Here is a 14,111-nt window from a genome sequence, read left to right as displayed (position 1 = left end):
TTGTACTTTTACTCCACTACAATTATTTGAAAACTTTAGTCACTAGTTATTCTGTAGATTTGGATTATTATTAATTAACCACTTCAGCCCTATACACATTTCTGCCATTTGAAAATAGCAGATATACAAGCTCTTGTGAGCTTGTAGATCTGCTATTTTCAAAAGATGTTTATTGTTAATACATTTTGAACTTGTGAAATGGAACATTCTGCACAATGATCACTTTTGGTACATTAAGTATATTTTGATGCCAATACTTTTGTAATTTTACTCAAGTAATTTTTGATTACCGGACTTTTACTTGTAACAGAGTATTTCTACACTGCAGTATTGATTTTTACTTAAGTAAAAGATGTGAGTACTATTTCCACCACTGGCTACAAGGACAGCTGCCAACGTTGCTTGGGAAAACCCTAGTGGTGGATATACGGTACTTAACAGGCACCATGAGCAAAACCTGACATTCAATCTTTGTGACCAGAGGCAATGTCACACAAGTTTCACAGGCTTTTCAAAGACATAGTTGATTTAGCACAGAGATGAGGTCCTACTGCAAAACAGACCACAAACACACCGTCGAAAAACAGCGACACACTGTCAAATCCTCAGTGTTCCATTCAGTTACATGTATTCACTCTCCAGGCCTTGTAGACCAACAATCCACTAATGATGAATAGATAAATAAGTGTATGTGTATATGCATGTATGTAACTGTATGACTGAAACTAGTCTGCAACTGGAATTTCAACACCTTTGTCTGGTTCATTGGTAAATTAGATTCATTCTCCACATGAGAAGCTGCGACCTACTGTGTTGTCCATTGTACACACAATACACACTTTGACTCAGGTGGCCCCTTACGGTTCCATTTTTACAACAACTGACTTCAATGAACACTGAGGCTTTTATTGTGCAGGCTGAGTCTACAGCATGGGAGGACTACAGCAGCATCTCTCCACCAGATCAAGCCCATTTCAGACACAGTCAGTACAATGCGTTAATCTAACTCCAAAGAGTGTACAAATGGACAATTTGGGTTGTACACTTGGGTTGTGCAATCTTCAGAGTTAAATGAACACTAAGGATTTGACAGTGCAGGCAGGGATTATTGGTAAATGAATGAAAAAGCAAGTCTCAAATCTAGGGTTTTACTGCAGGCTGCCAGGCCATCTGCTCCGCTGTGCCACACAGAGTGGGCACGTGCCGGGACCACCAGCCACACCACGCCCACACACATCTAAACCCAACGCAACACAAAGATGCCCCCTACAGCTCGTTTCAAGTTTGGACATCAGGACGCTTGTTCACACAACCTCGTATTGTGAAAAGAATACCCTTAATACGACAGAATAGGTATAATGACAGCTCTAAAACATGAATTCTGGTAGATGCAATTCATATTATGACATATATTTTCATATTATTTATTTTACATCTAAACGAGATGTTTGTGATAGCTACATGGCACAATCATGAATGCAATGTATGTATGTATATGTGTGTGTGTGTGTGTGTGTGTGTGTGTGTGTGAATGCAATGTATGAGTGTGTGTGTGTGTGTGTGTGTGTGTGTGTGTGTGTGTGTGTGTGTGTGTGTGTGTGTGTGTGTGTGTGTGTGTGTGTGTGTGTGTGTGTGTGTGTGTGTGTGTGTGTGTGTGTGTGTGCGCATATGCGTGCATGCATGTGTGTGTGTGTGTGTGTGTGTGTGTGTGTGTGTACCTTTCTTTTGAAATATTTGATCAACTTTTGGAACACTGTTGTTGCATTACTGCTGCATCAGACAAGATTTTATATGAAATAAACAACTTGTATCTACAGTATGAATGGGTTATGTATCTGCTATGAAACAATTACTGTTATTGACTGGATTTCATTTAAATTGTTATCAGCTCCACACCAAATACCATTAATAGAAATCAATTCTTCATCTGTACGAAGACCATTGTGCAAGAAGAGGGCATGAGACAATTACAGCAAACTGATTCCAGTTGGTCAATATAGAAGCTATTAGATGCTGATCAAAGGGAAATAACATTATTCATTAGTTTGTTCTCCATGGACCTGCAATGAGAACAATCAGATTAAGGAAAAAAACAAAACATAAAAGCTTCACACGAGGAAGACTGCAGTTCATTAGATTTTCACACCAACCTTTTCTGTTTAAGGTCTGTCTTAGTGTGACTTGTTGAAGCAGTACAATAACAAACATATCCTGTAATAATAGGCCTAAACAGACTCACCCCCTTCAGCTGCTGGGCTCCACTGATGTGTTGAAAGACTCTGTCAATCTCCTGCTCAATACGCCTCGCCCAGTGCATTATCCTGTGGACGCACATTAGAGAAGTAAGCATACTCAGACAATAGTGTGGATTTAACCACTTAAACCCTATATACTTCATTGACCGGTGTCCCCCAGGGGTCTGTATTTGGTCTCCCCCTTTCTTCCCTCCTACTAAATAATGCTACTTCCAAACAACACTGAAAATCACAATGGAGTCACGGCACATGGTTAGTGTTGAGGAGAAATGAGCCTGTGGTGCGTTGTCAGTTGTTTAGTCAGCCTAGAAGCAATGATGCTCTAATGAGCCCATACTCTATGCACCTCCTTATCATGACTTTTAAATTGAATTTAAACAATAATGGAACAATTACTGTGAGCACCAAGATGGGTTGATCTACAGTATCTGTTAACCAACTGCATCGGCGAAAGAAACATGTCATTTAGATCAGATTATGTTCGATTAAAGGCGCCACACCATGAATTAAAAGAAAATATATTATATATAAATATTGCCCCCTAATACGTTTTAAACAGGTTGTAAGCCTAAAAAACATCCAGATATTTTTTTTTTTTCTCACAATCTGACTGTCTGTCATTCCAAGCTTTTTCAGCTGCAATACCAAAACGTCCTTTTGGGCAGGGGGGGGCTACTGAGCAATTCTGTCTGGCCATCATCAATGCAATGGCAAGGCAAGTGATGTCACTTGCCTTGCCATTCTGAAATGGCCTGTTCAGACACGCCCATTCTGAAAATCTCTGAAATGAGAATGAATGACTGAATGTTAAAAAAAAATATTTTTTGGGGTACAAGAGACACTGGGGAGCCCAAAAAATACCCCCCCCCCCCAAAAAAAAAATGAAATTCATGGTGTGGTCCCTTTAAATCATTTTCCTCGGGTCATCTATTATTACATTGGAGAGAAGTCCGTCCTCATTTTTCCCGTGTCATTGTTTCGCACTAAACACAACAACAACATATATCACATGTCACTAACAACACAAGCCACAACGTGCGCAATTAATTTACGGGTGGCGTAGGCTACTTTTCATTGCTCACCACACATTTGCCTCCTCGGAACATAATTAATTGCGGCCAGCACAAACTCACAACATTACGGGTCGACCATGTTATTCCCTAGCGTCAGCACCGACCACCGCCGAGCGCAACCGAAACACCGCGAGCCGGACAACATTACGGGTACAACATTTTGTTCCCTTTAGCGTGAGCACCGCCACCGACCACCGCCGAGCGCAACCGAAAGCAACACCACGCAGTCGCTATTGAAATCTCCCCACAACAACAACACACGCGACGCGACCACTTCGCTTCAACCCCCGCCTTTTTAAAACTTTTTGGGGGGAAATCTTTATCCCACAATTTTAGTAGCCTACCCCAAAATAAGCGAGCCCTCGCTAGAGCCCCGTGCGCGGCTAGCGGCCCGGGCGGATGTACAGTCTCAATGCCTTGAAACCTCAAAGAACATACCTCATGCCCTGCTGAATTAAAGTGTCTCGCTACCGGGGATTTTTCATCCCTATTTCTAATATTAGATTTGTGTTCACCAATTCTTATTTTTAATTCTCTCTTTGTTTTGCCCACATACTTAAGTAACTAAGTACATTTACTAAAGTACTGTACTTAAGTAATATTGTGTAGTATTGTTTACTTTACTGGAGTATTTCCAGTTTTCAGTACTTTTACTTCTACTCCACTACATTTCAGAGGCAGATATTGTACTTTTACTCCACTACAATTATTTGAAAACTTTAGTCACTAGTTATTCTGTAGATTTGGATTATTATTAATTAACCACTTCAGCCCTATACACATTTCTGCCATTTGAAAATAGCAGATATACAAGCTCTTGTGAGCTTGTAGATCTGCTATTTTCAAAAGATGTTTATTGTTAATACATTTTGAACTTGTGAAATGGAACATTCTGCACAATGATCACTTTTGGTACATTAAGTATATTTTGATGCCAATACTTTTGTAATTTTACTCAAGTAATTTTTGATTACCGGACTTTTACTTGTAACAGAGTATTTCTACACTGCAGTATTGATTTTTACTTAAGTAAAAGATGTGAGTACTATTTCCACCACTGGCTACAAGGACAGCTGCCAACGTTGCTTGGGAAAACCCTAGTGGTGGATATACGGTACTTAACAGGCACCATGAGCAAAACCTGACATTCAATCTTTGTGACCAGAGGCAATGTCACACAATCAATACTGTCACTGACACCATAACAAATGAAGAGAAACAAGTATTCACTGGCTTGAATTGTGTTGTTGTTGCTGTTGTGGTGCTCTTGACACTAAATATTCCAAGGAGAGTGACAACACCTGGCTATCAGCACCATGTTAACCACTTCAAAGACCCTATGCTTTGTTCAGCCCCTCGGGTCTCTATGCTATAGAGACTACTCTTTTTTCGCTCTACGTTAAAGCCTCACTATGTAACTTTTTTTTTTATGAATAAAATGTAATGTTGTCCAATCTGTACGGTAGAGTATGTTAATACAATATAACTTAAAGACGGGGTGCCGTGATTTTCAGTGATTTCCCCCCCCCCCCCCCCCTAAAACATAATCATCAGGTATTATGGTTATACTAGGAGGAAGATTTTTTTCAAAAAAGTGTACAGAAAGTGTTAAAATTATGTTTTTATGTGGACACGCCTCCAGTTCATTAAGTATACCTGGTTCTCACCTTAGCACCTCCTCCACCACCTTAGCGCCACCCACCTGTCCTAGTCCCTCCTCCTCCTCATGCCCACACCTGCTGTGTTATGATAATGAGGGGGAGGGCATGTTTTTACTATGTCACTAAAGCGCTGTTTTTCTATTGGCACGTTTGACCCTCAATGTGTCAGCCTCCAGAAAGAAACTCAAAGTAGTCAGAGAAGACATAAAACACCATAAAAACACCACCAGGGGGCTTAATAAAGTTCTATCAACTTCATAGACACATGAAAAACAGAAAAAGTGCAAAACCATGGCACCACCTCTTTAAACAATTGGGGTGGTTGTATTGTGTCTCCCTGCTCTTCTATTGAGACATTTAGATCGTGTCAAAGGTCGTGTCTAACTAAGTTTAGACTGGCAGCCAAATCCAGCCTAAATCACAAATCCGACTTGAGCCACATTCAGAGGTGGTTTCAAATGCCATGCAAATGTGATTCCTAAAGATCCGTCTCAGTCTGAACGCTCTAACCTGCTCTAACTCAAGTCGCGTAACGTCACTGCAGTCAGTGTGACCCAAGAACCACTGACCAGAGTGGGAGAATCAGTGTTGCCAGATTCTGTGAGAGAAACAAGCAACCAGGTCTAGGAAAACCAGCCCAAAAGAAGCGACTATGGGGCCACATGAGCACTTTAACATATACATCAGCTATTTGAGAATAGCAGATCTACAAGCTCACAACGCGTCGCGATGCGACGCGTTGTGAGCTTGTAGATCGGCTATTTTCAAATAAAATCTTGCGGGGAAATTATAATAAGAAGATCTGGCAACCCTGGTGAGAATAGCTCCCACGTCATGACGTTGTTACATCGTTACCACGGCAACCAAAGCAGATTGGTCGCACGGGGCGGCTCTGGGTCGACGCTGTCTAAATCAGTCTGAACACACAGATCCCATCTGATCAACTTGCAAATAACAGTGTGAACAGTCGCTCTCCAATTTCCACCTGACGGTCAAGATTCAATTTATCCCCCCCGAGCAAGCAGGCCGGCTCTAGCAGCTCAATGGTAAAAATGTCAGCACTTGGCTGCGCAGGAAACCGGATTCAAATCCGGGGTTTGAAGAGGAAAGTTACATAGTGCTGCTTTAAATACATTCGCTTGAAAATAGCCGATCTACAAGCTTCCTCACAACTTGTGAGCTTGAGATGAGATGAGAATGCGACGCGTTCTTGTAGATCTGCTATTTTCTGTGAAAGTGTTCCAATCCCCGGGATACACATGCTGGGGGTTTAAGTGTTTAAACTAGCACTCAGGAGGACTTTACACTTTTCAAAATGCACCGCACACCCTGAAAAAGTGCAAGCTAGCACCTTTGGCTTGTGAGATGAGGTTATTATACTGACAGACTAATCCTGTATTATTAGGTAAGACACAGTCTTGTGATTCTTTTTTTTACCCTTTTTGTAGCGTGGCTGCCGTGGCACCTAAGGGGCAAGCTGTCTAGAAGAGTGATTGATTGTTGATTGATTGATTGATTGATTGATTGATTGATTGATTGATTGATTGATTGATTGATTGATTGATTGGTTGATTGAATACTTTATTAACAGTGTGCAAAGACAAGCACAGGATAGTACAGTTCAATACAAGGTCTGTTAGAAGGATTTTAAACCTATGAAGCACAGTACTGTATGTACTGTACTGTACTGTATGTACTGTACAGTACTGACCCCATGTCCCCATGGTGTTTATCCTTTCATGTGATGTGTGACGCATGGTCACAAAACAACTGGAGGAATAGAGCAGTGATTCTCAAACCTTTCTTTTCAAGGACCCCCAGTTTACTATGCCACACGGACCCCCATAACTCAGAGAGTGTACAAATGTGTGCTGGGGACCCCCTGGAACCCCCTCAAGGACCCCTGGGAGTCCCCAGACCTCACTATGAGAATTCCACTGGATCAGAGTATAATGAATCTTCTCTGGAGATTCTCATCTCATCTCAATCTCTGTTAACATGAAAATCTGTTTTCAGAGCCTGTCCTGTGAGCAAGGTTCTCTCTAGTCTAGAGCAGGGGTCTTCAACAGGGGGTCCGGGACCCCTAGGGGGTCCTCAGAGTAACTACAGGGGGGGCCGCCAAATCTTTGTGTGGTAGGGACTTTTTTCTTTATACTAACCAGTCTTGAACCCCATCACCCCTATTCCGAAAATAGCAGATCTACAAGCTCACTTGAAGATCGGCAATTTTTGGCAAAGAGGTTTGGTGTAGAGGGAAAAAAGAACTGACTAAATACAGAGCCAACATTCAAGTTTACAAAGTATTGAAGGTTTAAGTGGTTAAATGTCTGAAAACACACATTTAACATGAACACAACATAGTAGTGGGGGTCCCTGCTTCATCTCTCTCTCAGCTAGGGGGTCCTTGGCCTGACAAACATGGAAGACCCTTGGTAAAGAGTATATTGTGTTTAGGAAAATGGAAACATAACAGCAGCTTGTGTCTGACATTTATAGAAACAGTGTCAGTGTCCAAATAACATGATTTAAATCTGCTATATGGACTTGAACAGGACCCCCTGTATCTCACACTGATTCATAGATCAACATCACACAGCACTGAGGCTCCAGTATGCTTTATGCATATTGTACTGATGAACTTCGTGGTACATTTTGTGGTTTTGGTGGGACTATATAATTAAATATGGCATTGTGTAACTTTGCCAGTCTGTTGCAAGACTGTAAAAATGTTTTCTACCACACCACCACACAAATAATGATTAGTTTTTCTTTCTTAATTGTTAGATGTTATGGTTCAAATCAATGGGTGGATGTAAAGTCCTGGCTGGAGGCATCAAAAGAAAATCAGCTTTACTGCAGCTGTCCGGTGTCAACAAATAAACGTGACAGAAAAATAAAAGCTAATACAGGCTAATGGCATGATACCTTGTGCTATTTACATTTCTGACTAATAAAGTATTCAATCAATCAGTCAATCAATCAAATGACATACTGCCATGTGCCTATTTATCTACATTCTCTTAGTGTGTCTATTTCTGATGGAGAAAAACACTTTCAGGCCCCAGTGGAAACTAAGCACTGAGACGACGATGAGGAAAACATAGCTCTGTGTGGGTTTTGTATCTATGACAACATCTGCAATTAAATTCTTACGTTACGTCCCAACTCAGCTTTGACTGAATGGTTGATAAAAAACACATTTATGTGGAAGACGTTTCGATAAGTTGAAATATTTTCTAATAAAAGTTTTCTAATTTCTAATTCTAATTTTCTAATAAAAACTCAAAGTGGCAGCATTAGAAAAACAACAACCATGGAGCACTCTATAAAAATTACATTTTGTTTTTTGTAGAGGTGGCAGCAGCATCCATACCAGAACCCTAATCATATTCTACCAAAGAACTCATATCAGTAAGTAGGAGTCTAGGACTGTACTGTAACTGAGCTAAATCTATCAGATTTTCATTAAAATGGCACTCGGCAGAGATTTTCTGCTACAGCAGTGTTTTGTCAACATGTACAGTATTACACAAAGCAATACACATACCGCATTTCTAAATTTTGCTGTGGCCAGAAAAACAGGATCTACCACAAAAACATCCAAGATGAGAAATTTTGTGAAACACGATCGAGACAAATCTAATCATGAGACTTACCTCAAAGCCAGCTGCCTATTATAGACCTTCTAATCTACACTATGTTACAGTAGGTCTGTCAGCCTTAGGTTTTCATACAGTTTTGGCAATGCTTGAGATTATGAAATTCGTCCTGAGTTCCTGAAATAACTTGCAAAGTCTATTTACCATCCAATTTTATGCCATTTTACATGTCATATGCCATTGACCGGTTTCCATTTTCATGTAACAGAAAATAATAAATAAAAAATTATAGATGGTGGGCTCATTGCATCAGAATCTAACTAGGAATGGCCATACAAGGCTTTGTCCAACAGCAGCATAGTGGCTGGTATTGCTTTGTATTACAAAATATAAATCAGGCTTATCAGGGGTTGACACTAAGGGCTCAGTCATGTTATACTTGCCCAAAGGTCATGCCCACTTGCCCGAAAAGTAAATCGTCCATTATAAAATGATAGGTAAAATTTGAATTACTGTTAATTTTAACACTGAATTGTGTAAACTAAAGACGATTGCTTCCCCACTCAAGCGCACTTGCCCGTTCAGGCAACCTGAGAGCAAACTACACTTGCCCGAACGTTTTACAAATGTTCTTGCCACGGGCAGTCGGGCAACCGTTAGTTCAACAGCTGGGCTTATGACTTAACAGGGCTGTTACGTGACAACAGCCCACAGAAAACACACAGCCGTTTCAGCCAAGTGACTCAGTGCAGCTGAAGCACAGTTGTGACGTTTTTAGAGAATAGAGCACGAGTCAGGCATGCTTCACATCATCTGCCTATACAGAGCCCATGGGACATCAGAAAACTATATCTCAGCAGCTGTACAGCGATAAAGCGGTTCAGCTCAGCTCCATACTTACGCGTCTACTCTGTTACCTGCCTGTACACCGACACACCCCAGGGACACCAGAGAGAGAGGCATGGCATGCTGTGACCCATATTCACTTACAGAGACGGGAGCGAGAGGTTGCGAGAGGGTGGAGCGGCAGGAAGTGAAGATGGAGTGAATGGAGCAAACAGTGGGAAAGGGGAGGGGAGGAGAGAGAGATCAAGAGAGAGAGAGAGAGAGGCAGGGAGAGGGAGGGAGGGAAGAGGGCGTAGTAAAAGGGAGGGAGATGGAGGATAAATCTTGACTGCTGCAGTATTAATTCTTAATTGGAGTAAGATGCTGTTCTTCAGTGTAGCGATTCTGCTTCATTTAGCGTACATGAAGAGACCCAGGGCACTGAGGGGGCAGTTTAAAAACACTCAGCAGAAAGAGAAGGAAAAAAAACTGTGGAGATGAGGAGAAAGCTGCTATACCGCCTTACGCAATAACCCAATTCATCACAACACCTCTACACACACACACACACACACACACACACACACACACACACACACACACACACACACACACACACACACACACACACTTCCCTGATTTATAGACCTTCCTCTAATTGGTAAATAAACCTAGTAGGCCTATTTCCAGCTGTGATTGGCCAGAAATGCCTTGCTCTGTCCTAGAGTGTCCCACTGTGCCATCTGGCAAGCCCCCCGCCCCACCCCCCCCACCCCCCCTCCTCCTCAGTGCAGCCGGATTGCAGCGCCTGGAGGTGGGGGGGGGCATATAATTATTGTAGTCTCAAGTCAAGAGCCAGCTGTACTTAACAGTGAAGGGTTAGGAGGGGTTAGGAACAGAGCACAGGATAATTAAAAATGACAAAAAAGATCATTAATGTTACATGTCAGACTACGCCACGACGGACTAAAGTGTCACTGTACAGTAGGCTACGTATGCTGCCTCCTCTGAATCCCGCAATGGTATGCCTCCTCTTCCTCCTTTAGAGAGCCTCTTCCTCCTTTAGAGAGCCTCTTCCTCATCTAGAGAGCTTGTGAGGGATTTTAGCAGGTTTTAAAGGGAAGCTGGAAAAAGGATGCTTTGCACTGAACCTACAAGTCTGTTTGAAAACGCTCTCCCTCACCAAGAACTGAGAAAGATTCACACAGTAATCTCTGTTCAGTTTGTCAACAACTAACATTACTTATGATTTCAGAATGCCAGTGAGAGATCAGTGATCAGGAAACTTGTAAACCTGGCCTGCTTGCAAAGTACAATGTCACCATAACTTCACTGATGGTTCCTCAAAGTCAAAGAATCAGTTTAAAGACTTGGTTTTACATTATCTCTACACCATTGTGCAGTGCTTTGATTTCTACAAATAGACTAGAGTGATCGCAATATAATATTTTCTCAAATACAGACTAATTGAATATGCCACAAGATTTTACACCCTTTACCTCAGAGAAAAAATATGCCTACAAAGGCAAAAAAGACAAAAACAGTATCCCAATATTACAACAATTATTTAATTTCATGCAGATTTGTTGATGTGTGTGTGTGTGTGTGTGTGTGTGTGTGTGTGTGTGTGTGTGTGTGTGTGTGTGTGTGTGTGTGTGTGTGTGTGTGAGAGAGAGGGGGGGTGTAACGTAGGCTATCATAACAACTGAAATAACAAAAACACTGTGAAGCCTGCAAATTATTTGCACCATTATGTCCATTGACAGCACAGTGTCAAAAAAGCATTGGGACAGAATTCGCACCTCTATATCAAATGATATAACGCAGTGGTAATAAGTAGCGTTAAAGTAACCAGTATTTTGGCTCCCATCTAAGTGAACCTGACTCAAGTTGACACTTTTAGCAACAATGTATCCATCGTCCACTTACGTGTATTGCTGCGGAAACGTGAGTCCCTGAGCTCCAGGCCATGATGATGCGCTGAACATCAAGATGATCTGGAGAGATACCAAGCAGACGATGCTGCAAGACTGTGAGCCTATCGCCATTTTCCATTAAAAAAAAAATGTCTATAGTCACGGGGGTTTCAATGCGTGGATCAATGAAGCACTGATCTGATCTATCCTCCTCCAAGACAATTAGTCCGTGTTAATTGGGGGGGGGGGGCGGTTTTCAGTTTCTTAGCAGCGAGTCCATGGCGGGTTGTTCTCTTCTTGTCATGTCGACATCATGTAAAGCTGTGATCACTGCCGGTGCGGATCAACCATCATGGAGAGAGAGAGAGAGAGAGAGAGAGATGCTCTAATGCAGCTGCTGCTGCCAAGACACTGCAGCCTAGCGCGCCCACACTGTACCTACCTCTCTCTCTCTCTCTCTCTCTCTCTCTCTCTCTCTCTCTCTCTCTCTCTCTCTCTCTCTCTCTCTCTCTCTCTCTCTCATCAGCAGCGCTGGATGGATGAGGCTCGCTCACGTTCTCTAGGCAACAGTAGAATGAAGCCTAGAGAATATAAACTTAAAAAGTGCTCCTCGGAGCACAGGTCATAGGTAGGTATATAAGTATATAATATAGGTTATTGTGGGCCAGCAATGTTCGGAATTCGCGATGGAATATGAAAAATCGGATGGATCTGTCTTGATCACTTGACTATAGAGATAATGTGTACCAATTTGTTTGGACAAAATTTGTGGGGCTAATGAAAAAAAAGTTTTACAAAAATCATCCTCATGGTGGCGCTATAAAAGGCAGGTGTGAAAAATGCATGGCAAAGGTTTTTCCTTGGCCTCTAGGGAGTGCGCATACAAAGTTTTACACAGATAGGTGCAGTTATGTGTAAAAACACGAATAAGCCTATTATAGCTCCACCATGAGGCTGATTTGAACATTTTCAAGCGGCATTTCTTCCTCAGCTTAGTGGGAATGTGCCTGCAAAATTTCACAAAAATCGCACTCTGTGTTCATGATTTGAGGCATTTTGTTCTAAGCGAGTCAAGCGACCACCCCTGGAAACTTTGGAAGCCAATCTTAGCCAATCAGGATGGAATATAGAGATCACTGTGTACCGATTTGCGTGATGTTTGGACAAAATCTGTAGGACTACTGTCAATTATTTTTTTTGCAAAACAGGCCCACGAGAAGAATTTGGGGCAGAGGTTCTGCTCTGGCATCCAGCTGAGTGTGTGTGCACAGTTTCACGTCAAATCGGGCCAATGGTGCCAATGGTGCCGGAGATTAGCTGTACATAGACAGACAGACACCCGGGCCGGACGGACAGACAGGGTGGAAAACAGTCTCGGCCATGCCTTTTGGCCTGGCGGAGACAATACGTTTCTATTTAGCTTGTGGTTTTATGCAGGGCAGGGGCGGATTAAAACTCAAGGAGGCCCCTGGGCCAGTTATCTTTTACAGATTTACAGCAGGGATTATCAAACTTTCTTTTTTATACCAAGACCCCCCATTTTATGGGGGTACAATGTTTGGTGACCCCACACATTGGTAGCCTTATTTATTAGAAAAATGCAACATAGTTGAATGTCTAAGGGGAAAGTGTTTCTGTAAAAAAAAAAAAATGGTAGCTGAAGTGGGAAAATGACTCTGTTGCTGGTTGTTTTTGAATAATAGCCTATCTGAAGCAGTGTTGCCAGATTCTGCGAGATAAATAAGCAACCATGTCTATAAAAACAAGCCCAAAAAAAAAGCGACTACAGGCCACACAAGCACTTTAAACCATATACATCAGCTGTTTGAAAATAGCCGATCTACAAGCTCACAGCGCGTTGCGATGCGAGCTTGTAGATCTTGTATTTTCATAAAAGAATCTTGAAATAGATAGAAATTTAAGACATTTGAAAAACATTTTAACAACACAAATCTGGTGGTACCGGGAACAAAATGTTTTCAGATGAGAGTCCGAGGGCAATTACGTATTAATTTGTGGGTCCTTAACATGAAAATGTTTGAGAACCACTGGTTTAAACAACGTTATAGGAAGCCAAGCCCAAATAAGCAACTACACTTCAGAAATAAGCCTAAAAAAACACAACTACCAATATTTACAAGCAACTTTACAGAAAAGCAAGCCCAAAGTCGCTTATAATAAGCAGTCATGGCAACAACTGATCTGAGGCTGGTTTGGTAGGAGAGCTGTTATCTACATTCCTGTGCCTGGCTGGAGCCATTATCATCTCTGTCCGTTCCCATGGTTACCTCCATCCAGTGGAGGAAGAACTCTACCTATATTAAGCAGCTAAACGTAGCATTACCACAATGTCGAAATACTCTATGACATGAGTAAACGTCCTGTAATCAAAACTTTACTTGAGTAAAAGTACAAAAGTAGCAAGTATAGCAAAAGTAACAGTAGCCTATGGGCAACTTTTTACTCATTATGCAGGATGTCCCATTTAACTTCTTTTGAGAAATAGCAGATCTACAATCTCACAACGTGTCACCATGATAAAAAACATTCTCATCCATCATGGCATCCTCTGATTCAATTCATCCCCATTTACCAGATGTATTTTTGCCATTGAGACGACAGATTCCATGCCTTACAGTTGTTAACTCTGCTTTCTTCCATTGGGGCAGATTGGTTGGTCCACTCTTAGACAGAGGAATAATAACATTTTATTTCTGACGCAGTGTAATAAGGTTGAGGTTCATTAAAGCAGAGGAGATTCTGTATCCTCTGGTCTCAGCTG

At 41.7% G+C, this 14,111-nt stretch overlaps 1 protein-coding gene across 1 annotated transcript in view; it reads right to left on the bottom strand.

Moving 5' to 3' along the window:
- The window catches only part of cacna2d2b (calcium channel, voltage-dependent, alpha 2/delta subunit 2b), a gene marked incomplete at both ends in the record, with an annotated part of 47,866 nt that extends 36,405 nt beyond the window's left edge, over positions 1-11,461 (bottom strand). The window contains 2 exons of the mRNA XM_080423931.1: positions 2,240-2,321; positions 11,343-11,461. Of these exons, the coding sequence (XP_080280057.1) occupies positions 2,240-2,321; positions 11,343-11,461 (201 nt within the window). The remainder of the gene's footprint in view (positions 1-2,239; positions 2,322-11,342) is intronic.
- Positions 11,462-14,111: the final 2,650 nt, after the last annotated feature.

Source organism: Gymnoscopelus braueri, assembly GCF_963280865.1.
Source record: "Gymnoscopelus braueri genome assembly, chromosome: 3".
In the NCBI taxonomy this organism is placed as follows: domain Eukaryota; kingdom Metazoa; phylum Chordata; class Actinopteri; order Myctophiformes; family Myctophidae; genus Gymnoscopelus; species Gymnoscopelus braueri.
The sequence above is the reverse complement of the archived record's forward strand: the minus strand, read 5'-3'. Positions and strand labels throughout refer to the sequence as shown.